The sequence below is a fragment of the Protomyctophum parallelum genome, assembly GCF_964188405.1.
Source record: "Protomyctophum parallelum genome assembly, chromosome: 19".
Classification (NCBI taxonomy): domain Eukaryota; kingdom Metazoa; phylum Chordata; class Actinopteri; order Myctophiformes; family Myctophidae; genus Protomyctophum; species Protomyctophum parallelum.
In genome coordinates this window covers 10955508-10982253 of record NC_139717.1, presented here as the reverse complement: position 1 = coordinate 10982253, position 26746 = coordinate 10955508, and the positions used below count along the sequence as shown (strand labels likewise).

Below are 26746 nucleotides of genomic sequence, written 5' to 3'. Positions count from 1 at the left end.
TATTTGAAAATAGCGGATCTACAAGCTCACAATACGTCATGACATTATGAGCTTGTATATCTGCTCTTTTCTAAAGATTTGTATACATTTGAAAACTTGAAATTCTGCACAATGAGTACTTTCTACTTTTGGTACTTTACACTTTGATACCACTGCATATTGCTAGAAGCTATTAAGACTCAGTGCAGATCTGCTCATCATGGGTCGAAGCCACCTGGTGGTTGAATAGCCACTCCACATATTAAAATAAACCTGTGGGTGTGGCTGAGAATCTGGGTGTGTGTCTGTGGGTGTGTCTAACAAAGGTACCTATGGGTTCTCTTAGGTTCCATTTTGAGATTGAGGAACAAACTTATGGGACTCCACTGTAGGTTACCTACTTATCCAGTAATGCCACATCTATAGTACATCCAACCCAAATTCTATTTTATAACAATGTCTAAAATGACAGAAAGCCCCAAGCTTAAGAGCTCTGCCTCACTCACGAGACAGAAGAAAGCCATGTGTCAGATCCTGTATCCACACTAATCTACCCATCTCTACAAATAAACTGTAACTATCCTGAATGAGTACATTAGGAGTAGGTTATGGAGTATGGATACAAATCCCTAAAAAGGCAAGGTGTACTTTGCTTTAGTTGTAAGTAACTAACGAGTGTCTGGAGGATTAAAGGTAATGCTCCTATGTATACTGTACATGTGTATGTAATCTGGCACCACTGCCGTATCAGGCACAAGTATTCATGACGTCATTTGCTGGGACTGTGCATATGCATCGAATATCGTCCTGGGCGAAAGTAGTACTTGCGCGCTCTGCTTGCGCAAGTAATGATAAAAACAGGTGTTAGATGGTCTACTTTTGGTGTGTGCGCTGTGTGTGCGCTGTGTGTGTGTGTGTGTGCTGATGAAGCAGTCCAGTCCAGCAGTTCCAATATTTGCTGCCACAGCACTCCCAAGCCCCATCGGTAGGGTGTGTGTGTATGTGTATGTGTGCATGGGTGAGTGTCTGCAGGCGTGCATGTGCATGTGCATGCATTTCCCTGTCTATCTGGGCCTGAATTTTGTGCATGTGCGTGTGCATGCATGGATCGATGATGCTCTGTCTCCAAGTGATCTTTTTCATGTTCGGACCAATAGGAACATCAATAATTAAAATGTCCTTTTGAGAGTCACTGACAGCATTGATTCCTCGCTCCTTGTGTGTGTGTGTGTGTGTGTGTGTGTGTGTGTGTGTGTGTGTGTGTGTGTGTGTGTGTGTGTGTGTGCATGCGTGCGTGTGAGAGAGAAACATAGACAGGACTATTATTAGCATTGATCGTTGTTACCAAGAAAACAAGATTGGAGTCAGACAGAGTGATGGAGAGAGAGAGAGAGAGAGAGAGAGAGAGAGAGAGAGAGAGAGAGAGACCGTACCTCCACGCAGGTCAGAGGAGGCAGCCACGTAGGCAAACGTGTCCATGTTGATGATGTCAATCACTGGACTCACCACACACTTAGGGTCCTGGAGAGTAGCGCACGCGTACGTGCACACACACACACACACACACACACACACACACACACACACACACACACACACACACACACACACACACACACACACACACACACACACACACACACACACACACAGTTTGTGGGAGTATGACGCCTGTGTGCGTTCGTGCATGTGTGTGTGTGTGTGTGTGTGTGTCCTGAGGTGGATTCCATTCCAGAGTTATTACGTCCACTACATTAAGTTCTAGTCATCCAACTTCAGTCATGCAAACAGTGCATTTACAGTATGGTGAGTTTCACTTTTCTCCCCCCCCCCCCCCCCCTCTCTCTTTGTGAGTGCATACGTACATAATATCATAATATCAAATCATGACAATGAACACTATGTTTTGGGCCAATTTATAAGAAGAAAAACAAAACAAATAGTGTTGTCTCCTGCCTTTATTTTCTTCTTTCTAATGATTTGATCGGCCCAAAATATTGTGTTCATTGTCATGATTTGTCACGATCCGAGTTGGCTTTGTCCGCGGCGCAACCGTCTTTAAATAAATACTTTAAGAAAAGCCTATGGGCAAAATGCATTGCGATTCATTTCCTGGGCCACTCGTCGTTCTGAAAGGGGGAGGGACTGCGACGGTCTATAGCTGCAGTTGTTAAAGCTACACTCAGCGGCGTTACCTTATGCCCAGAACGAGCCACAGACAAAATGAATTGTTATTGAATGATAACGGTTCAACATACTCTTCTACAGTACACTAGCTAATAGTCCAAGAAACAAGTGTCACGTTGGAAGCAGACAGACAACTATTCTATTATCTCTCTAAAGACGCACGAGTGCAGATGCAAACGGCAAAGCAATAAGGAGTGCTTCTCAAAGTGGGGTCCAGGGACTCCCTGGGTTCGTTGTTGAGGAGTTACGGGTCTGTAATTCTGAGTGTACAAATGGAGGGTCCATTTGTACACTCCCGGAGTTGTACGTTTGCATGCATGTATGCATGAGGACCCCCCTGAAAACTAGTTGCTGCAACTCTAGTAAAATGTCTGTAAATATGTATGTGTACTGTACAGTAGGCATATGTAGTGTACATGTGTGCACTGTATGTATGTATGTGTGTGTGTGTGTGTGTGTGTGCGTGCGTGCGTGCGTGCGTGCGTGCGTGCGTGCGTGCGTATGTATGTATTTGGTTAAAATGGGTAGGGTTTAAAAAAAGGCAAGAGCTTGCTCTGGTGCACTGGCCTAAAAGTGGGTCCTTAAAAACTGCTAAAACTTCTGAAATGTATGTATGTATGTATGTATGTATGTATACATGTTTGCCCCTCAGGAGTTTATAGTTGTACGGCTGGTTGTTTACCTCGATCAATAACTCATACATTTAAATATGAATATATGACTATATAATGAGACAGTGAAGGATGACTCCCTGTTCTTGTACACAGGGACATCCACACACATGTGCATGTGCATGCGCACACATACGCACGTGCGTGCGTGCATGCGTTTTACCTATTAATTGCTGGTATATAAAATGACATTGGGACATCACCACCATAATCAAGGCAATTGCTGCTGACATTTTACTTTTTAGCCATTTAGCTGTCGCTCTCATCCAGAGCCATTTATAATGAGTTTTCACCACAGCAGAATCAATAGATAGATAAGCAACCCATAAAAGCTATGCTAAATTAAAGGGACAGAAAAAAGTCATGAGTCACACTCTCTGCTTTTTAATTTCTCTATTCATCCTGTTTTCTTTGCTGCTGCCTGTTGTAGTGAAACTAATGGCCCCTTTTCACAGCAGCCATTTCGATAGAAAATAATAGGGTAAACACAGGTGTTACTAATGATACTAATTAATTAAGGTTGCCATCCATTCAGGTCAGAGTCAGGGTGATGCTACTGCATGTGCATGTGGGCTCACTCTGCTTCACAACAAAGGCTGCGTTCGGAACAATGCTCAGAGAATCTTAGAGTGCACCGATATCTGTTAATTAATGAACGGTCAGTGGAGATATACTCATTAACTAACGTTGCCATTTGGATCTTTTAAAATGTATACTATAAATGCATAAATATGATTCAATAAGAAGAAGAGGTTTTCTCGGTGGAGTGACAGACCCAAAATCCTACATCAAAAGTAGGAATAAAGAAAGTCCAAAAAGGGAAACTTTCAAATAATGGAGAACAAAGTACTCACATTTCCACTTTGTGTTTAATGGCGCACACCAACAAACTAATGTTTGATGCACCAAAAACTTTATTCATTCAACACAGCAGTAAAATGTTTCGACCTTGCCGTCTGGAACGATTTGGAAAATGGTCTGCAGTAATGTCAGCTATACATGCAAGGCCACACTGGCATTGTCCTTAAGCATTTCTGATGAAAGAAGAATGAATTGCACAGCCAGTGTCGAATGCTAAACTGAGCACAAGCTCAAACGGCGGTCTAAATCAAATTAAAACTTGTGGGGAAGGATTTCTAAAACTCAACGGTTTATTGCATTAAACAAAAGCTGCAGCGTGAAAAATGAAAGTGGAGATGTATCGAGACACGGGGTGAAAGAAAAGTAAAGACTGAGGAGAAAAGTGGAGGAGGAGGAGGAGGGGGAATCTTGGATGGAATGGTGTAAAAAGTACTGAAATATATAATGTTGTATGTTGGGGAAATGGAGGGAAAAGCATAAAGAAAATTGATGAGTGAAAAATGAAGACATATAAAACGTCGAGGTGAGACGAGGGAAGACGAGGGAAGTGGACATTGTAGATAAGAAGAGGACAGGAGAGGATGATGGAGGGAGAGACAGCAGTACTTATTATGGAGGGAGAGAGAGCAGCACTTATTTCTCCATGAGAGGCAATCACAGCTACTGCTGTTTTCACCCAAGGCTCTGTATTTCACCCTGGACACTAGTAATCAAACAAACTTGCGCACTGTACACATGCACACACATGCACGCACGCACGCACACGCACACACACACACACACACACACACACACACACACACACACACACACACACACACACACACACACACACACACACACACACACACACACACACACACACACACACACACACACTACTCTTGAGTGTGTGTGTGTAAGTGCTACAATAATCAATAGCAAGTGACCTTGCTATACTGTAGTTATTAATATTCAAATCCCACGCGTGCGTGCGCGCACACACACACACACACACACACACACACACACAGCCTCTATCTCTTAAATATATATATATATATATATATATATATAATTTATTATTTTGTTTGGTGAAGATTTTTGTTTTATGGTGACAGTTGTCATTTCCAGTGCTCATTCCCTATGATTGCCAAGACCTTTCTTCTATCCCTGTGAGGACATGTGGAGTCTATAAAAGGCCGGAATAGGACTAAAATCTACAATCTAAATACACTCACACAGCACAGCCGTTTGATCATTCTATCTCTGTGAGGACATATGGGGCCTATAAAGCTACACATAGGACCGTACACACAGTGTGATCCAGTGTACCTGTTTGATCATTCTATCTCTGTGAGGACATATGGGGCCTATAAAGCTACACATAGGACCGTACACACAGTGTGATCCAGTGTACCTGTTTGATCATTCTATCTCTGTGAGGACATATGGGACCTATAAAGCTACACATAGGACCGTACACACAGTGTGATCCAGTGTACCCGTTTGATCATTCTATCTCTGTGAGGACATATGGGGCCTATAGGACCGTACACACAGTGGTCCTCATTCACAACGGCGTTTACGCTCATAACGTTACGTAACGTGAGCGGACAGGCGTTTACATGGATTCCCACATTAATTCGGAATTCATGGACATGGCCGTGAACTTGAAGCTTACGTTGGTTGGTCGAAATCCTCCGGTACCTCTGTAGGTGGCGGAGGAATCTATACGCAAGCATACGCTTGCGTATAGATTTATTCAGAAGGCTTTAGTCTTCATGCTGAATCAATAAATAGTTCCCAAATCTCAGATAAAATATGTAGGCATGTGTCCACAACATATTGGTCGATCAGCACATAAAAAAATTATAGCCTATATATAAAAGCCGAGTGCACTTGTATGCACTTGTATGCCTAAATGCATGCATTCTAGAGGCAAGTTAGCCTAGAGTCCCATACAGAAACTGCCCCCGCAAGCACACCTTTTTATTTATTTATTAGGATATTTCTATCATGCGCGATTGGGGCTGCTCACTCGGCAGCCTTCTACTCGAAGTGCAACGGTTGTGAGCTTGTAGATCGGCTCTCGCGGACTCGAAATTGTTTTGTTATAGGAGCTCCTTGAGTCAGTTAACTGTCGATGTGTGTGGGGGGAGACAGCAGCATGCTGCCGAACCGATTCACATTGGAAAATGAATAGGGCTATTTAGCCCTATATAAAAAATAGAGAAGACCACATTAGCCTAATGAATGGCATCAGCGTGTTTGAAAGTCGGCCAGTCATATCATAGTTTTAAGCCAGCTCACCTCCACTCGCGCTTGTTCACAAACATGACGGACAGACAGACAGACAGACAAGAAGGATGATTATTATTACCACTGTAACTCGCTGATCAGTTGACAGAGATTCAGCCAATTAAAGTTTCACGTAGGCCTAATTCCTTTGCTGCAAGCACCATATATCTGCCTCCATTTGCGTTGTGGTATTAATTTATAATAATGTATATTGATCACATGGATGCCACACACAGAATAGTTTATTAACTCACTGGATAAACTCACTGGATTATAATTTCTTCAGACAAGAGGATCCCAGCCCTACGAGGTAGGCCTATAATTATTCACTTATGAATGTATACAGTTCTTTATCGCAAACCGACAGTGTCTTGAGGGCCCATGCCCCCCTCCTCTCTCTCTCTCTCTCTCTCTCTCTCTCTCTCTCTCTCTCTCTCTCTCTCTCTCTCTCAAAAGACGACTTAATTCCCCGCATATATGGATCAATGCACTGAATGCAGGCTGCATTGACATATATCCGATATTTTTATCAGAGCTGCATTATGCAGTTCTGATTAAAAATATCGGATATATGTTTTACCTCTGCAAAGGTGTGAGTGAGCACCCGCCTTGGTCCCGAACTTAATTAAATAAATTATAATTATATTGCTGCGCGGAAATCTTTAATTTCCTTTGGTGTCCTTTGATGGATTGATGTCAGTTTGTAGCCTACATAGGCCTATATAGTAGCCTACAGTGGTAATATATAATGGTGCAAAAATAACATAAGCTCTAACTTGTTTGTGGTCCTGCGTAGAATTATGAAATTAATAGAGTGCGGGCTATATTCATATACAGCAGTGACCGCGGCTGTGATTTCTTTCCAGCAATCATCTTTATTGTAATTTGTGAAGCCGCTAGTCACGGGAAAATATAATTATTTTGTTGTTCCACTGTCAGGGACTCGATCCATTTCGTTTGACCTACACAAAGCCGTTTTTCTTTTTTTGACAGATGGATCTCAGACAAACTGCTGTCTGCTGAGTCATGCTTGAAGCCTTTTATAGTATGAGATGGGGCGTAGATCAATGCAAATGAGGTTGTCGGGTGATTTTCCGATCACTTGGCACCCGCTGCATTCAATATGACATACACCTGCAATACGCCTGCACACCTGTGGTACACACCACTCTTTGAATTGCACGGTAGCTTGATCGGACGGATAAATACGATACATGTTTATGCCTCCGTTACACTGTGGTGTATTTCTCTTTTGTGAATGAGGACCAGTGTGATCCAGTCAGTGTATGTACCTGTTTGATCCTGTGCAGCAGCGGAGGCAGCCAGTCCTTGTTTACCTCACAGTGACTGTCCAGGAAGGTCAGCACCGCTGCTCTGGAGGCATCCGCTCCTCTGACCCTAGACCTGATCAGACCTGAGAGAGAGAGAATTTAATTGAGAGACAGACAGACAGAACCCCCACACACACGCACGCACGCACGCACGCACGCACGCACACACACACGCACGCACGCACGCACGCACGCACGCAGGCTCAGTAGTGAAGCACGCTGTCGGACCAATAGCCTGTTGTACTTTGGAATAATGGACCGTGCATGGGACTAATGTCATGGCACCTCTAATGCAGGAGGAAACCACTCAGCCAGCTGACCAGCACATGGGTGATTTACAGTGTAACAAAGCATGTCATGGCAGTTTGAGATCCGCGATTAAACTGATGCATCCATCCATTCATTTATGAATCCATCCATCCGTCCGTCCGTCCTTCTCTTGCCCTCCTCCCTCTCTCCACTATCTTTCCATCTCTCCACACCCCCCCCCCCCCTCCCCCTCCCTCTCGGTCAGTGAAGGAGAAATCAATGCAGAGCTCTTAGAGCCTTTGTCAGACATGGACACAGCCTTTTAACGCAGCCGTCACACTCCAGGGAGAGGGGTGTGTGTCTCTGTGTCTGTGTCTGTGTGTGTGTGTGTGTGTGCGTGCATGCGTGCGTGCGTGTAGGTATGAGTGTGTGTGTGTGTGTGTGTGTGCATGGCGGTGACATTGTAAGTGCACCGTTCAGCCAATTAAAAATCCCATTTCATCCTCAATAAGGCTTTATTTTCTGGATGGATGGGCACACACACACACACACACACACACACACACACACACAGCAGGGCAGGCTGACTTTGAGCAGGGGAGAACGTTCCAAAAGCTCTGCATCGATAACACTAAACTTCCTCTTGAGACCACACACTCACAGCTGTGTGTGCGTGCGTGTGTGTGCGCGAGTGTGCGTGTTAATGAGTGTATATCAGATCACAGGCTCTTAACAGCCTGCTGTTTGTAGTCACATTAAAAAGATAATCAATCCAGAGGCCTCAAGCCATTACCTATTACCCATCTGAACTCATGAACCCTGTGTGTGTGTGTGTGTGTGTGTGTGTGTGTGTACTTGTGTGTGATGAGTGCAAGACTCACTGTTTCCCAAACAGTGGTCGGGGACCCATGTTCACGAGTAAATATCTCCCTTTTTTGTGTATTCTTTCTCTATTGCGGCTGGGGTTAAAATGCTTGGGAACCACTGGATTAGAGTGAGGATAGTTGTGCCCCCTCAGGTGCCACCAGGTGTCCCACATCATAGGTAATTATCTTCCCGGTGTTTCGGTTTAACTTGTTTCTGTGTTGTCTGGTTCACTGAGCTGGCTTTGCGCGTGCACGAGCCGTCTTTCACAGATGTTGTTTCAGGAAGGGGGCGGCGCTATCTTCTTCTATTCTTTTCTATAAAGATCGTTCAATATCCATCCGATTGTTTGTGGAATCTCACTTGTATGAAACAGTGACAACATGCACTTATAAAACACAGTTAAAGAATGATGAAAATAAAAAGTTAATGAAAATATCAGTGTGGGAAATGGGATTCGAACCGTCTTTGCAATGAACCAAAATAACCTGGGGAGCCGTGCGCAACCCATCACACTATGATGCGCTGACAACTGCTGAAGGAGACGATCTTTTTTATCTTATGTGCATCTGTCCAGGTGTGAACTTGGGAACAGTATAGTCACGATCAAAAACCAGAGTCACAAGATAACATGGCGTGTTACATGCCATGTTATCTTGTGACTCTGGTTCTTTTAACAAATATAAGCACTCCGTTGAACTGATGAATGAATAGCTGTAGAAACAAGTCAATGATGTTGGTATAGTCACACCATGAAACACAAACTCTTGTGTTAAGTCTGACAAATGCAGAATAGGCTGTCAATAGTATAATTTACAAAGGCTACACATTATGATGGTTGCTGCAACTATGCATGCCACACAACTTGTCACAAGTTGACATGTTGCACTGCCTGCTAGACAACAGCAGGTGGTGCTGTTTTATGCTCTGCACAGTGTACTCAGTTATTTGCTCGAGATTTACAAATGAAAAGCTATTCTGCATTTGTCAGTCTCCACAGAAGAGTTTGTGTTTCATGGTGTGACTATACCAACATCATTGACTTGTTTCTACAGCTATTCATTGATCAGTTCAACGGAGTGCTTATATTTGTTAAAAAAAACAAGTCACAAGATAACATGGCATGTTGTAACTATACTGTACTCAAGTTCACACCTGGACAGACGCACATGAGATCAAATAGATCGTCTCCTACAGCAGTTGTCAGCGCATCATAGTGTGATGGGTTGCGCACGGCTCCCCAGGTTATTTTGGTTCATTGCAAAGACGGTTCGAATTCCATTTCACACACTGATATTTTCATTTATTTTTTATTTTCATCATTCTAACTGTTGTCACTGCTTCATACAAGTGAGATTCCACAAACAATCGGATGGATATTTAATGATCTTTATTTAAAAGAATATGCGAAGATAGCTCCGCCCCCTTCCTGAAACAAAATCTGTGAAAGACGGCTCGTGCACGCGCAAAGCCAGCTCAGGGAACCAGACAACACAGAAACAAGTTAAACCGAAACACCGGTCAGAAGGGAGACTAAACGCCCAATAGAGCGTCGCAGTACCGCCCCCTTTCATGACGACTCCAGGCCCAGGAAATGAATCCCAATGCATTTTTCCCATAGACATTTCAAAAAGTATTTATTTAAAGACCTTTTAAGCGTCGTACGAAGCCAACTCGAGTCGTGACAAACCCTGACAACAAACACAATATTTTGGACCAAACAAATAATTACGAAGAAGAAAAACAAAATAAAAGTGTTGTAACCTGCTGTTTTCTTCTTCTTTCTAATTATTTGTTCAGCCCAAAAAAAAATGTTTGTTGTCATGATTTGTCACGACAAGAGTTGGCTTTGTCCGCGGCGTAAACGTCTTTAAATAAATACTTTCTGAAAAGTCTATGAGGAAAATGAACGGAGATTTATTTTCCGGGTCTCTCGAGGGGTGCTATGCACAGCAGCCATTTTGGAAAGAACTTGGGCCCGTTCCCTACTTCCTTCAGAGGTCTTCCCGATTATACTTATTAAGGATCTGTTCCATTTATTGTAGCACAGAGGCACACTGTATAATTTCAAGACAAGGACCCCCATAACTCTGACAGTGTACAAATGGAACTAAATGGAACCATAAGGTTGCAGTTGTACACTCTCAGAGTTGCACACCCATACAGGGCCATTTGGAACTCACTCAAGGACATGCACCCCCGGATGTCAATTCAACACATTCACAGACACACATTAGATATACCAGCCCACGTACAGTATGAACAGTGAACAAGGAATACCCTAGTGATTTAATTTATTATGCTCCATGCAAATGGAACTGCACCTGTTTCATGTAAACCTACATTTATTTGTATCTGTGACCTTGTAATGCAGTTCAAATGTTTGTTATTGTTTTTCATTATAGGCCTATATATTAGTGTTTCATTATAGGCCTATAGTGTTTCATTATAGGCCTAAATAATATATAATAGTGTTTCAAATGCTGTGATGATCAGGACGTCCTTGAAAAAGACAGCTTGCTCTAAATGGGCTTCCCTGAAAAAATAGAGAGAATAGGGAGGTCTCAGAATCTTGTTGTCAGAACCTATGCATCTCCAGATAACCTGACACTCCGAACTATAGTTTAGAAAGATGAAGTGTGAAGTTGGAAGGAGTATGTATTGGCCTTTACTCTGAACTGTACTGAACTTGTACTTCATGCCACCCCTGCATACAGTATAAAAAGTCTGGATACGCCACTAACATGCACGTGTGCGTGCGTGCGTGAGCATGTGTCAGAGAGAGATGTGAATGTGATAATCAAATCTTCCAGATGAATCAACACACACACCGTTACAGTACCTTCTCTCTGGTTGTTACGGAGACATGTGACTTTTGGCAGCGAGGTGAGCAGCTGGCAGTCCTTTTCTACCACACACACACACACACACACACACACACACACACACACACACACACACACACACACACACACACACACACACACACACACACACACACACACACACACACACACACACACACACACACACACACACACACACACACACACACACACACACACACACACACACACACACACAAAATCAGAACACATCATACATATGATCATGTGACAATTAAATAGGTTTGGTAACCTAGAATAGGTTATTTTGATGGATAATACCCCATTCATTGAGAATCAGGGATATTACAGTTAACTCAAACTAGTAGCCAACTATAAAAAAACTAAAAAGAAAAGTGGAAAAGAATACACATTTTAGTTAACTATAATAAAAACAAGACAATACAATGATATACAAAAAGGAGTCTTCATTTTAGTCTCTCTCTGTCAATATTTCATACATAAACTTTGCTGTGTCAGTTTTGTTTGTCCTTCATAAAAATAAATTGTGACAATAGCCATTTATAAAATGTGAAGTTTGCAGAAATAGTACAGACATTTGCCCATGAAAAAAACCTGTTTAGTTACAACAACATTGAGCTGACAATGCAGTTTTGTGTTGCATTAGCAAAATGTTTTTGTTCAAAAGCCAATTGCACCACAACATGAATACATTTTGATTATGTTTTATTTCATTGTAACCGTTGTGTAATTGCAAATATTGCACTCGAGGGCGTGGTTTACCGTCATTAATGGCACTTGAGTGAATGCTTATGGAAGTCGGCGCGAGCACCTCATTCCTGACCGCATGACTTTAGTGGCAGTATTGACGGTGAAGTACACCCTTGAGTGTAATATTTATTTTAAAACACAAACAAACGATGAACATTATTACATTCAGCTGTGTTTAACCTGTCAAAAGGGTTTATTCAGTGGGATAAAATACACTAAACTTGGAGTCAAAGTGGGGTTTCAGTGGAGCTACTCAGTGGCCACCAGTAGAAGACTGTGGTTGTACTGGTCAGCTCCAGTGGAGCTGCGCAGTGGCCACCAGTAGAAGACTGTGGTTGTACTGGTCAGCTCCAGTGGAGCTGCGCAGTGGCCACCAGTAGAAGACTGTGGTTGTACTGGTCATCTCCAGTGGAGCTGCGCAGTGGCCACCAGTAGAAGACTGTGGTTGTACTGGTCAGCTCCAGTGGAGCTGCGCAGTGGCCACCAGTAGAAGACTGTGCTTGTACTGGTCAGCTCCAGTGGAGCTGCGCAGTGGCCACCAGTAGAAGACTGTGCTTGTACTGGTCAGCTCCAGTGGAGCTGCTCAGTGGCCACCAGTAGAAGTGCTCCAGTGTTGCCAGATTCTGCGAGAGACATGAGCAACCACGCTGATGAAAAATAGCCCAAAAGAAGCGACAATATCTTGACCAGATGATCACTTTAACCCATTTAGTTGCATGTGAATAATCACGTTTTCTCCAGGACCGGGGACCACCAGGAGGGCCACATGGAGAGTGTACACATTTGTACACTGAACATTTCACAGTGCAGATCCCAAAGCAGAAGAATGTTATACTCAGAGTAAGTGTCTCCGGACCATTCATTGAGAAACGGTGTGTTAGCTTGTGACTCTTGTTAGTGGCATCAGTTCAATGTGTATAGGCGTATCCCTTGTATATTATCTTTCAGAGCTGAGCTTTAGACAGATTTGGAGGCATTGGTTACACTGCAAGCCAGCGATGGCAGTAAGCAGTGATGTCGGGAAGGGGGCTTAAGGGTCTTACGCTGGAAATCCACCAAAAGCAGCGTTGAGCACGCGCTATATTGGGCGCAACTGTTGGCCGAACGTGGCCACAGCGGGAAGTCTTCTCGATGCATTTCAATGAGAAAAAAACCTTTGTTTCCACCCCGAGCGGAAAACAAATGTGTGCTTGTGCTTGCACGCCTTGTGCTTTCAAGCGTTAAGTCATGGCTGGATATCGTTAATAATAATAATAATAAAACTTTATTTGTATAGCACCTTTCATGACATGAAATGCAGCTCAAAGTGCTTTACAGAACAATGGAGAATAAAAGAAAAGCAAGGCAACGACATTAAAAAAACAAGCAGTAATGCAGTGAGGACATGAATAACAAAAAATAAAAAAATAAAAGATCAATTAAAAGCAATGTTGTAGAAGTGGGTCTTGAACTGAGCTTTAAAAATGTCTACAGAGGCTGCCTGACGAAGGTACAGTGGGAGCTTGTTCCATGCCGACGGCCCGTAGAAGCAAAAAGCTGCTTCCCCGTATTTTTTTGTTGCCATTTCTTTAGGCAAAGCGAGCAGGCCAGCAGTGGAAGACCTTAGGGGGGCGGTTTGGGACATATTTAGGCAGGCAGTCATGTAGGTAGGAAGGTGCGAGACCATTGAGAGCTTTATAGACAAGTAAAATAATTTTAAAATCAATCCTAAAAACAACCGGAAGCCAGTGCAGTGATGCCAAAACTGGAGTAATATGTTCTCTCATCTTAGTTCTAGTTAAAACTCTGGCTGCTGCATTTTGGACAAGTTGTAATCTGTCAGTTGTTTTCTTAGGCAGTCCTGAAAAAAGTGCATTGCAGTAATCAAGCCGAGAAAAAACAAAGGCGTGGATTAGCGTTTTTGCATCGTCCAAGGACACATAGGCTCTGATTCGTGCAATATTTCTAAGGTGAAAAAAGGCAATCTTGGTAACATGATTAACGTGTGAATTAAAATTCAATTCAGAATTAATAATAACCCCCAGGTTCTTTACTGTACTGTTACTTTCTACAGTCAGGTTGCCAAGTCTGCTTAATATTGATGCTTTCTGTTCACTAGAACCGATTATGAGAACTTCTGTCTTATCCTCATTTAGCTTGAGAAAGTTCTCACTCATCCAACATTTGATGCTAGACAGACAGGTAAACAGCGGGTCTAAAGCACAGGGATCATCTGGAGCCACAGAAAGATATAGTTGGGTATCATCAGCATAGAAATGAAAATTGACTCCGTGATTGGCAATGAGTTCGCCCAATGGCAGTATGTACAAGGAGAAAAGCAGAGGGCCAAGAATCGAGCCCTGTGGAATACCAGAACTGATGTCGTGTTTGTCTGAGTCAAACTCGGCTAGATTGACAAAGTAACTTCTGTTTGATAGGTAGGAGGAAAACCAGGACAGGGCCGTACCAGACAGGCCTATCCAGTGCTCCAGACGCTGTATTAAAATTGAATGATCAATCGTGTCAAATGCAACCGTTAGATCTAGAAGTAAGAGAACGGATACATGTTTCTTGTCAGCAGACACCCTAAGATCATTCATTACTTTTACAAGTGCTGTTTCTGTGCTGTGACCTTTCCTAAAGCCAGATTGGAATTTGTTGTGCACATTATTGTTCTGTAGAAACACATCCAATTGCTGAAAAATGCATTTTTCTAAAACCTTGCCCAGAAAGGGTAGATTTGAAATGGGTCGATAGTTACCCAAAACAGAGGGATCAAGTTGTGTTTCTTGAGAATGGGCTTAACTACAGCAGTCTTCAGTGAGTCTGGGAAGACGCCTGATTGTAGAGAGCTGTTTACAAGTTTTAGGATATCTCCAATCACACTGTCTAAGACCTCTTTGAGAAAGGTGGTGGGAATTGTATGCAAAGAACAGGAGGATGATGTCATCTGTGATATGGTTTTGCGGAGTTCGTCTTCATCAATTGTGCAGAACGATAATAGGCTCCCCCTGGAGAGATCTACCCTGGGACCATTAGCTGCTGTTTGAAGGTTTGCGCTAGCAGCAGCGCCATTCATAATATCAGCTCTAATGTTAAAAATGTTGTTGTCAAAAAAGCATGCAAACTCATTACACTTAGCTTTAGAGGCCGGGAATGACTGCTTGTAGGACTGGGGGGGGGGTTAAAAGTCGTTCAATGGTAGAGAATAGGACTCTGGCATTTTTCTTGTTCTCATTAATAATGCCAGAGAAATATGCCTGCCTTGCTAGACGCAAGGCTTTGCTATAGGCGACTGTTGACTTTAAGAATCTCTAGGTGGATGGTGAGTTTGTTTTTTCTCCAAGCTCGCTCAGCTCTACGACATTCTTGCTTCAGTGAGTGTGAATGCTCATTTATCCAGGGTGTTACTCTGGTGTTATGTTTCTTTTTTGTTTTCAAAGGAGCCACTATATCAAGAGCTGACTCTAGTTTAAGATTAAAAATTTGAACCATATCATTCACTGGGGGAGTATCGGGCAGGGGGGGGCCCAGGTGACGAGAGAACTCGTCGGCTGCAGAAGAGCTAAAAAAACCGCTTTTCTATGGTATATTCAGTGATGTTTTTCTCTAGATCAGAGACAGTCATATTAAAACACAGCAGATAGTGGTCTGATAGCTCAGGCCTTTCAATAGTCCTTTCCACAGTGATGTTCAGCCCTCTAGAAATCACCAGGTCCAGAGTGTGCCCATTTTTGTGTGTAGGCCCAACAACATGTTGGATAAATTCAAAGGAGTGCAATAACTCTAAGAAACCCATAGCCATAGCATCTGTAGCATCATCCAGGTGAAGATTAAGATCACCTGAGATAAGAGTTCTGTCATAGTTAGTGGAGCAGATAGATAAAAGTTCTGATATTTCTGTTAGAAATATTGCTTTACTGCATTTTGGCGGGCGATAAATGCTAATCATTGGCATAGAGGCTTGACCATGTAGTATAGTTGCCTGGTATTCAAAGGATGTAAAGCTGCCAAGGGTCAGAGCCTTGAATTTTAACGTGTCTGAAAAAATATTTGCCAGTCCACCTCCTTTCTTAGCCTCGCGAACAGAGTGAATGAAACTGTAGTTTGCGGGACAGGCTGGCGCTAGGAGAACAGCTCCATCTGAGCCAAGCCATGTCTCTGTTAGAAAGATTATATCTAGCTTCTCTTTACAGATTATATCATTTACAGAGGAGGACTTATTTGTTAGTGACCTGATGTTAAACAAGGCAAGGTTAAGCTTGTTATCACATTTTTGGGGTCTGTGATGCCTGTGAGGTACAGTAACCAAACAGCATTCTCTCTCCAGACCACTCCTTGTGTTGCAGTGGAAACCTTGTATGTAGAAAACTGTTACTTTTCAGGAAATGGAAAAAAACATTGCAGTATTTTCACTACTTTAGCTTGACACGCTTGTACAAGGAATTAGGGCGGAAAAATTAAAAAAGCTATTAAAAAAACACTGTCCACTCATATATTAGAAGGACAGTGTCAGTCACCCGAACCAAGGACGGGTGTTTTTCCAATGAATCTAACATGGTTAAAATTGAGTTTGAAGTCACAATGGGTTTGCGATAGGACAGTTAAAATCAATATAAACGTTCACCATTAACGCTAGCAATCGAGTTGTGTTGCCCATTGTGAGCACAGCTGCAACACAGAGCATGGTTTCATCCCAGTGATGCACCTCATTACCGTCTGTGAGCCGGAATGGAAGCATCTTTCCATTGGCGTCCATTGTAAAGCAACAGGCCCCGATGGAGCTGTGGAGCCACAGCTGCTGCAGGCAGGCTGTGTACGCCTGCATTCACACATCCCTCTGTCTCTGACCCCCAACCTGGACCCCTGACCCGGAATGGACACATCGCTGTGTGTGTGTGTGTGTGTGTGTGTGTGTGTGTGTGTGTGCGTGCGTGCGTGCGTGCGTGCGTGCGTCTCACCATCATCGCTGAAGTCGTCCACCAAAATTATCTCATGGATCAAATGGACTGGAGTCCTGTTCAGCACACTGAGAGAGAGAGAGAGAGAGAGAGAGAGAGAGAGAGAGAGAGAGAGAGAGAGAGAGAGAGAGGGGGGAGGGGTGGTGGGGGGGGGGGGTGGTTGGGAGAGATAGATACAGTGTGATGAGTACATCATAAATGGGATACAGCTCATATGGAACAACATTATTGAAAATGTCAGGAAGAGCTCTTATGAAAATGTATGGTGGCTCTTCTCTATAAAATCAAACTATTTCATGAAAATAGAAGTTTGGAAACATTCAAAATTGATAACTGTGAGTCACCAGTGTGTGTGTGAGAGAGAGAGAGAGAGAGAGAGAGAGAGTATGTCGAGGTGCATGACGAGACCCAGCCCTCGTTGACTCTATTCAACATACAATATGGACTTCAGAATGTAATAATTACGTGTACGCATGTCTATTTTTTAAACCTATTTTTAAAGTTGAAGGGTTTAATATAAAGCTTGGATCCTCACGGGTAATTTCGGGTAACTGCATTTCAGACGATCCGACGAGACCCGCGGCAATTTGGAATGGATCCGACCCTGCCCGAGGGACAAGTCAATATTTTGGGCCCGAACCGGCTCGGTTCTCGGTTCGGCTCTCGGGTATTCGGTTCCGGGTGTACTCGTGCTGCCCTCTAGTGCGTGCACGCTTGCACATTTGAGTGTGTTTGCCCAGAAAATGAGAAAATATGTTTTGTTCTATTATTTTTCATTTCAATAGCCTGTGAGTTAATCCGTCCTGAATGGAAAACTGCATCTCCACCAACGTATGGGATGATTGGAGGGATAAAGGAATGAAGGAATGTAGGGATAAAGGGATGAAGGGATAGATCGATGGAGGGATGGATGGATGGATGGGGGGATAGAGGGATGGGGGGGTGAAGGGATAGAGTGAAGTGGCAAACCGAGCAGATAGATAGATAGATAGATAGATAGATAGATAGATAGATAGATAGATAGATAGATAGATAGATAGATAGATAGATAGATAGATGCTGCAGGGGGTTTCGTTGTTTCATCAAGTCAAAATGGAATTACAAGAAGTCGTCTCAAACTATTTAACAGTCTCTTACTGGGAACAATCTAATAAAACGAAAACATTACCAGTACTCAATTCAAGTTCTCTTAGGTTCTTTTATTATCAGGCATGGGCAGCAAGCACTCTGAAGTGTTCTTTCCACAGCGTATAATGCAAGGATTTGTTGCCTTCCTCTGCGTATAATCCAAGAATGATACGAGGCTCCGGCTGTTTGTTGCTTGCTGCCCACGGCTGTTCATAAAAGACCCTAAAAGGACTTTAGAGTGAGTGCTGGTGATCTGTTCGTGTTTCTGGTCGCCCGGCCGTAGCCGTTTCACATTTGATTTATTGTGGAAAAAGGACAAGGACAACCAGCATAACACGCAGAAAGGTTTGCAAAAAGCTTTCCTCCTCCCGTTGCAATCAGACGCAATCCTCTCCAAGCTCCGGCAGCCCTATTTGGTAAGGGTGCCATCAAGAGAAGAGATCATGGGAGGTTGATGAAGTCTATTATTCATGTCTGACTGCACTCTGGCAGACCAGAACAGAAGTAATTCCTCACATCTTTGAAGCAGTGGTGGAATACGTACTCAATACTCTGTTCAAAATGTACTTGAATAAAATAATGAAAGTACTCATTATGCACACAAGTTTTTTCAAATGAAAAGAATCTTTTGACATTGTCCTCAGCCAAAAGAGAGAGAATGCAAAGAGAGTGTACTAATTTTGTATTTGATTATTATTTATTTTCTTCATATTGCACAGCACCATTTGTTTTGAAGGCAAGTTGAGGCTACAATAAAGATGCCTGTCAAAATTCCTGAACATGTTTTATTGTTCCACTACATTTCATAATGTTAGGAGGGAGTTGTCTTTTCTCTTACTGTGCGACAGAACAAAAAACCTTCTTTTAAATCGTTTTTTATAAAGAAATAAATAAAAAATTAAGTAAAGTAAAGTAGTTACTTTCATAATTTAATGTAAAGTAAAGTAACAAATTACTTTTTTAGATAAGTAACTATAACTATAATTCTTTACTTTTTTAAAGTAACTTGCCCAACACTGCTCCCTTGGTATTCTATATGTTTCTGGAGAGAAAGAGCAGGCTTACATCCTGTCTTAACCTCATCCATCATTTTGACAACATGTTCAGCTTTGCCAGAAGGCGAATCACTGAGGAAAACCTTTGCAGAACACTCCACACTCCAGTTTGCATGTTCTGCCCTTTGCATGTCTTTGCAAAGGGCAGAACAGCTGAGTTTACTGGTCAAAGTTACAGATGTGTTCTGCATGAGTCAATGTGTAAACGAGGTCCATGGCTTTTGGCTAAATGAGGCATGAGTTTAAAGTTTTTATTTTCAAATGATTGCTATAGCGCCCCCCTTTGGCCAATTAGAGTAAGACTGCTTTCAGCGCAATTTGGCATGAACCTCTACCATTCTGTAAAGTTTCGTAAAACTGCAATTTTCATTGGCTCATGAAACCTTAAACAGACATTTAGAAGATTTAGAACACTTTCCTGAGGGTCTTTATGTGTGTAATATGTGGTTTAAGATATTTTAGATTTTAGCAGTGAGCCCAGTGTCTCTGATGTCATGGACACGGTGCTCACTTACTTCCTGGACTACATGTTGTCTCAGTAAGACCGCCCTCCCCCTATCCACAAAGAGGAGCAATGCACCAAAGCATTATGGGAATTGTAGTCCAGGAAGGAAAAATCACACCTGTGTGAAGTGAGGGGCGCTCTTATCATCGTACATCAACTCATTCTGGCCAATCATTGTTTGCGTCCTCACCTTCGTCTTCAATGTTTGTGTTACGCAATGTTTGTGTTTACACAAACACTCAAAATTGTTCATCCATTGTCAATGGCATTTAATGTTTGTGTAGGACAAAGTTTGTGTTTGCACACAGACTAAAAGCTGGACATAGAAGGGGCATAGCCCCCCAGAAACAAAAGCCCAACATTTTCATTAGATATTGGTTAAAAATGTGTGTGTAATCAATTTCGTGAATTTTGATCAAAGAAGGTCAAAGAAAGTTGTTTGGCATGAGGAGACGAATATGTGTATCGACGTTTTATTTCTGATGGTCAAACTGTTTATGAGTGTTGCCTGTTCAAAGTTTGCATTTTAAATTGAGTGCTATAGCGGCACCCAATGGTTGTAGGCTTCGTGTCGTCACTGCTTGGCATAGCCCTCTACCATAATATTACCAAGTTTAGTGAAAACCGACTGCATAGTTAAAGGACAACTTTAGTTTTTTTCAACCAAGGTTCATGTTTTAGGTTGTTATTAGAGAAACTAAAAGGTGAGAGTAATTTTTTTTTCATTTGCTGCTTTCTTTTGTTTTGGGGATTTTAGCAGTTTTCGACAGGGGGGCGGGGGCATTCGAGCATGGGGCAAAATATGTATTTTTTTACAAAATATTATGGCGACTTATTTTTTTATTATTTACTATAGTCCTAATAAACCCCAAGAAATTACACCTGGCCACAAAAGATCACAGGATCTACTGAATGTGACAAACTGACATATTGAGCCTATGACACACAGTATAAGCCTTCCCCCAGTAGGCTACCTTCACATTCAGTAGATCCTGTGATCTGTGGCCAGATGTAATTTCCTGGGGTTTATTAGGACTATAGTGAATAATAAATAAATAAATCACCATCAAATTTGGTAAAAAAATACATATTTAGCCCCATGCTCGAATGCCCCCGCCCCCCTGTCAAAAAGAGCTAAAATCCCTAAAACGAAAGAAAGCAGCAAATGAAAGAAAATTAACACTCACCTTTTAGTTTCTCTAATAACAACCTAAAACATGAACCTTGGTTGAAAAAAACTAAAGTTGTCCTTTAAGCCAGAACTTCACATTTTTGGAAGAAGAAGAAATAAACAGACAAATACAATAGGGAATATATGCCCTTCGGGCTTAGTCCCTTGAAAGATGCTAGGCCCGATTGACCATTACATTTATGTATAGAGCAGGGTTCCCCAATTAATGTTCCTCAAGGGCCATATTTTGACTAGCGTACCAGGCTGGGGGCCGAGTCTGCACGCGCGAGGTCGAGGTCTTGCCCTGAAAATTCATTTTCAGGGCAAGACCCCATTTGAAAAGGATGCCCAGTTTGACATGCATAGGCTACTGACCCCCATTTAATGGCATTTATATCTGGGACCCTTAAAAAAAAAAAATAATAATAATAACATTCTTTTTTTTATTTATTTTTGGAAATTCTTTCATGGGCCACAAGGGGGCGCTCTGTGGGCCGCAAATGGCCCGCGGGCCGCCTATTGGGGTACCCTGGTATAGAGGGTATGCGCATGCATAAAGTCAATGGAAAATCGAGTGGCAAAGTGAGTGACAAAGTGAGTTTAACGTTGTTTAAAGCAGTCAGACTTTTCTGTTCGGATGTACTGGCTGTCAAGTCCAGAAAGTAGTTTTTTGCCACTCAGTAGGTGTTTCCGCTTTACTTCCGGGTATGATGATGATGTCACACGCATACCCTCTATTTAGGTGAATTGCTTAAATGATCACATTGTAAATTAATTAATTGAATAATGTATGAATGACCTCCTGTGTCAGATGCTATACCATCTCACCATGTCATGATTTCAGTTTGCCGTCGTTAGCATCGGCATGCGCTGACTTAGGTGCTGCACCGTGTCACATTGTCAATGAAGCATGCACTGACTTAGCCTATTGGAATGAACGAGAGTATAGTGGAGGGAGAGATGGATGGACGGATGGAAAGATGGAGGCGGGGTGGGGGGCAGTGAAGTATGTCTGGACCCTTGGGCACCGGACCCCCTCTGATAGTGGAATTGATGGGATGGGATGGAGCTGTGGTGGTAACGGGTGAGTGAAGCAGAGAAGAATGGGGTGAAGCCACATTAAAGTGTGAAGGATGAGGGAGGGGCACAGCGTGAGAGACAGAAGTGGGAGACGAGAGAGAGAGAGAGAGAGAGAGAGAGAGAGAGAGAGAGAGAGAGAGGAGAGAGGGAGAGAGAGAGGGAGAGAGGGGGGAGAGAGAATGAAAGAGAGAGATGACAGGTGAGTAAGGGAGACAAATAACCCTTCATGTCCACATTGAACAGAGGAGTTAACAGAGATGGAGATATGAGATGGAAGGAGGGAGGGAGTGAGAGAGAGAGAGAGAGAGATTGATCGATCTCTGCATATATCTATCCATCCATCCATTCATCTAGCATGCGCGCACACACACACACACACACACACACACACACACACACACACACACACACACACACACACACACACACACACACACACACACACACACACACACACACACACACACACACACACACACACACACACACACACACACACACACACACACACACACACACCAGCTTCTCACTCTCTGCCTCTCTGCAATCTCCCTTTCGCTCTCACACACGCACGCACGCATAGCAAGTTCCCATTCTGCGGTTTAGAGACCAGTAGCTGAAAGACTTAACCTCTGTCCCCCCAGGCATGCTGGGAGAGTTGTAAAGTATTATCATGGCGAATCCTTCCTGCTGCAGAGACCAGTGTCCTCACCGCAGAGCAAGTCCTTTCTACAGCAGAGACCATGCAGTGTCCTCACCACAGAGCAAGTCCTTTCTACAGCAGAGACAGTGTCCTCACCTCACCGCAGAGCAAGTCCTTTCTACAGCAGATACCAGTGTCCTCACCACAGAGCAAGTCCTTTCTACAGCAGAGACCAGTGTCCTCACCACAGAGCAAGTCCTTTCTACAGCAGAGACCAGTGTCCTCACCACAGAGCAAGTCCTTTCTACAGCAGAGACAGTGTCCTCACCACAGAGCAAGTCCTTTCTACAGCAGAGACCAGTGTCCTCACCACAGAGCAAGTCCTTTCTACAGCAGAGACCAGTGTCCTCACTGCAGAGCAAGTCCTTTCTACAGCAGAGACCAGTGTCCTCACCACAGAGCAAGTCCTTTCTACAGCAGAGACCAGTGTCCTCACCACAGAGCAAGTCCTTTCTACAGCAGAGACCAGTGTCCTCACTGCAGAGCAAGTCCTTTCTACAATGATATGGATCCATTTGAGGAGAGGAAAACACTTCCATCTTTACCTGAAGTGCATCATTCAGTATTCCTGAAATATGCAGAGTTTCACACTACAAAGAAAAGAAAACTTGCTCGCCGCATAAATAATAAAGGAAGACTCCTGTATTTTTCCAGTTGTTCATGTGTCTATGAGGTGACAGTACTTCATTAGACACCCTGGAGTCGTTTTTATTTGCAATGGTGTATTCCCTTTGTATTTAGGCTTTCTCCCTGGAGGTCGAACCCTTGACAGTAAAACGTGTAATAAAACAGTACAACAATAGTGACATCACACTATCAACCCCTCCCCTAACCCCTCCCCCTTTATCGTACAACTACAGCTGTTGGTTCATCAGTTTCACCACCCATCACCACCCACAGGCAAACCAGGCATACTTAATGAACTGGTGGGGGTGCCCACATAAAAACAACATTTCAACAAATACTGTACAACAAAAAAAGACCTAATGATCATATTTTCATCGCACTGGCGATCTTTAAAGGGACACTTCGCCATTTAAAAAAAATATGTTAATGACGTTTAGAAGATTTAGAACACTTTCCTGGGGGTCTTTTTTTATGTGTGTAATTGGTTAAGATATTTTAGATTTTAGCAGTGAGCCCAGTGTCTCTGATGTCATGGACTTACTTCCTGGACTACAATTCCCATAATGCTTTGGTGCACTGCTCCTTTTTGTGGATAGGGGGAGGGTTGTCTTAATGAGACAACATGTAGTCCAGGAAGTAAGTGAGCCCAGTGTCCATGACATCAGAGACACTGGGCTCACTGCTAAAATCTAAAATGCCATGTAATTAATTCCATGTAATTGTTTGTGTTACTTCAATCATTAACACTGTAAAGAAATGAGCATCTCTCTCTCTCCCTCTCTATCTCTGACAAGAATCTCTTCACAATAGTAGCCTTTCTCGAAAAAAGAAAAACCTGATTCAGCCACTCAATATGTCAAGGCAGACGACTGCTGAGCTAGGATGCTAATAGCTATAGGCCATAGCCAATGCTTCTATGATTCTGCCCTGCATTGGCCATGCTACTTTAGCTTTTAAATCTCACATGGAACTCAGACCAGCCTCCCCTATTTAGCGTACTCACCAAAACAAAGGCGGGTTGTGTCATTAGAAAGCCTACTTTCCTTAGTGGACGCACCCCACCACACGTATAAATGGTACTTTTTGGGCAGAAAGAGATTTCTTTTCACCAGAGGAAAAATATTCTCTATGAGGCAGTTCTCTGGGAAATATCGGTAGAGGGCGCATTGGAGTAACTAAAAGTATTTTTTTTCTGGTGGAAACAAAATCCCTTTTTGGCCAAAAAGTACCGTTTATACGTGTGGTGGGGGGCTCAGAGTGTGTCTACTAAGGAAAGTAGGCTTTCTAATGACATAACCCGCCTTTGTTTTGGTGAGTAGCAAAAACGTTCTTTTTATTTACACTAAAGAGGAGAGGCTGGTCTGAGTTCCATGTGAGAGTTAAAAGCGAGAGTAGCATAGAAAATGCAGGGCAGAATCATAGAAGCATTGGATATGGACCAGAGCTAGGATGCTAATATAAACGCTGTCTCATCATTGCTGATCTAGCATGTTGAATCTCTATGGTCTGTAAATTCCAGTCTAATCACTGCTAATCTAGGATATTAATATATTGCGCTCAATAAATGTAGTGTGGTCACCGCTGATCTCTGATGTGATATCATGTCGACACTGTGCCGCAATGTGTCACATACACTTTCTATGGGTGAGTTCTACCAAGGCAAATTTCCCCTTTAGAACAATGAACTCACTCAATATGAGTCTGAAAATGAACTCATATAATATAAAAATAATATCTGCACGTCTTGCACAGAGACGGAGGGATGTGCAGACAATGTTAGAGAGGCAGGGGTTGAAATTCTCTAAAATGGCACTTTTGACAAATAAAAAAAGCAAAAACAGAGGATCTCCAAAGCTCAACGCATCGCACTTTATAGTATATGATATTTTGAGGCCTATGCAGAATATTGTGTCATCCTATGTACATTGCATAGGATGCACATTGTTATAAGCCAGTATGTCGGACTAATTGCACACACACACACACACACACACACACACACACACACACACACACACACACACACACACACACACACACACACACACACAGAAGCATACAATGCACACACAGAAGCATACAATGCACGCACACACATGCACACACACCCGTTATATTCAGAACCAGGCTATATAACGAGAGTGCTTGCAACGATCTGCAGTCATGTCTGGAGTGTCATGTCTGGAGTCTTACTCGGAACTGTCATCTCATGGAAGTAAAGCTGTCCAACTCTGTTACTTTTATTGAACTCTAAATGTGACTCCTTAGCAACTAATAAAGATTCTTGCTCAGTAAATATACAATACATCCTGGGACTTCTTCTTTTCAAACGATTCAACAATAGATCAGCTATTTTCGGGCTGCGACCCTGCACTCTAAAGCTACTGGAGATGTGGCGTACGACATAGATTTCTACACAGAGGACAAATTCTTTCAATGTAAAATGCATCCTGCCTTTTGGTATGGTTTGGAAAAGTCATTTGCATTTTTTTACAATAATAAATGCAGCATTCATGGTCTGGAGAGGGCACTTTTTTTTTTACAGAAGGGTAAAAGGGCAGGGGCCCAAGCCTAAATCTACGTGTGCATGTGCCTGGTCTTGCATATCGGCTATATTCAAAACAACTTTTGAAAGATTTTAGGATACAGGACTTTTACTTGTAAAAGAGTATTTCTACCCTGTGTTGTTATTACATTAAAAATGTATCTGAGTACTTCTTCCAGCACTGATGCATGCGCTGTGTGTTTTACAGCTTACTCAGCCCCTTCTCTGTGGCTGTGTGGAGCTGCATGCATTTCAGCAGAGAGGAGGTCAGTCAGTGAAGAGCCTGTCAATACGTTGTGACTGATCAGCTGGGGGGAGAACTGATCTGGGTGCAGCAGCTCTAGGCTCAGTGAAACAGAAGATGCTGAGTTGGTGCTGATCTAGACAAAGCTGTTTCTATAAGGTCCTGATAGCAGCTGTCTGCTGAGGCAAGTTATAAAAACATCAGTTAAAGCACATGAACCCTGGCGTCACTTTTCTAGGCATAGCAACTGTTCTAGCAAGAACTATATTTTTCCTCACAAACTTGTATTTTTGCATAGTACAATTTCAGTGCTAGAATGACGAAGAAACAAAACAAAACCGTAAACAACAAACATAAGAAAATAGTCTGCACCTTGTTGTGATTGTTGTTACCAAATAAGTTAAGTCCCTATATACTTAGTCATACTGTATACTAGGCCCCTCATGTTTTTGCTCTACAAAACGGTTAGTCCCAATACTTGATTCTGATTGGCTGATCCATTAGTCCACATACTAAATGTCACGATAATCTACGCCTTAAATCAGTTTATATCAAGCCCATGTGATCCAGCATCTCTGTAGCTGAACTAGGGAAGGGAAGCGCTTGATTTCCTTACCCTGGCCGTGCTGGCTTCTCCAGGCGAGCTTGTAAAGACAGCAAGCGCCTCCTATTCCCTTGTCACTGAGAATGGCTGTTCGCTAAGTTACGT

General features: G+C 42.8%; 1 protein-coding gene across 4 annotated transcripts in view; it reads right to left on the bottom strand.

The window, feature by feature from the left end:
- The window catches only part of galnt14 (UDP-N-acetyl-alpha-D-galactosamine:polypeptide N-acetylgalactosaminyltransferase 14 (GalNAc-T14)), a 137238-nt gene that overhangs the window by 41664 nt on the left and 68828 nt on the right, over positions 1 to 26746 (bottom strand). For all 4 annotated transcript variants that reach the window (XR_014570788.1, XR_014570789.1, XR_014570790.1 and 1 more), the window contains exons 4-7: positions 16980 to 17047; positions 11265 to 11330; positions 7271 to 7392; positions 1413 to 1500 (exon numbers count right to left, since the gene is read on the bottom strand). Coding sequence is in view for 1 of the 4 variants with exons in the window: in XM_083791060.1 (XP_083647186.1) it covers positions 1413 to 1500; positions 7271 to 7392; positions 11265 to 11330; positions 16980 to 17047 (344 nt within the window). In the remaining 3 variants the exon portion in view is untranslated. The remainder of the gene's footprint in view (positions 1 to 1412; positions 1501 to 7270; positions 7393 to 11264; positions 11331 to 16979; positions 17048 to 26746) is intronic.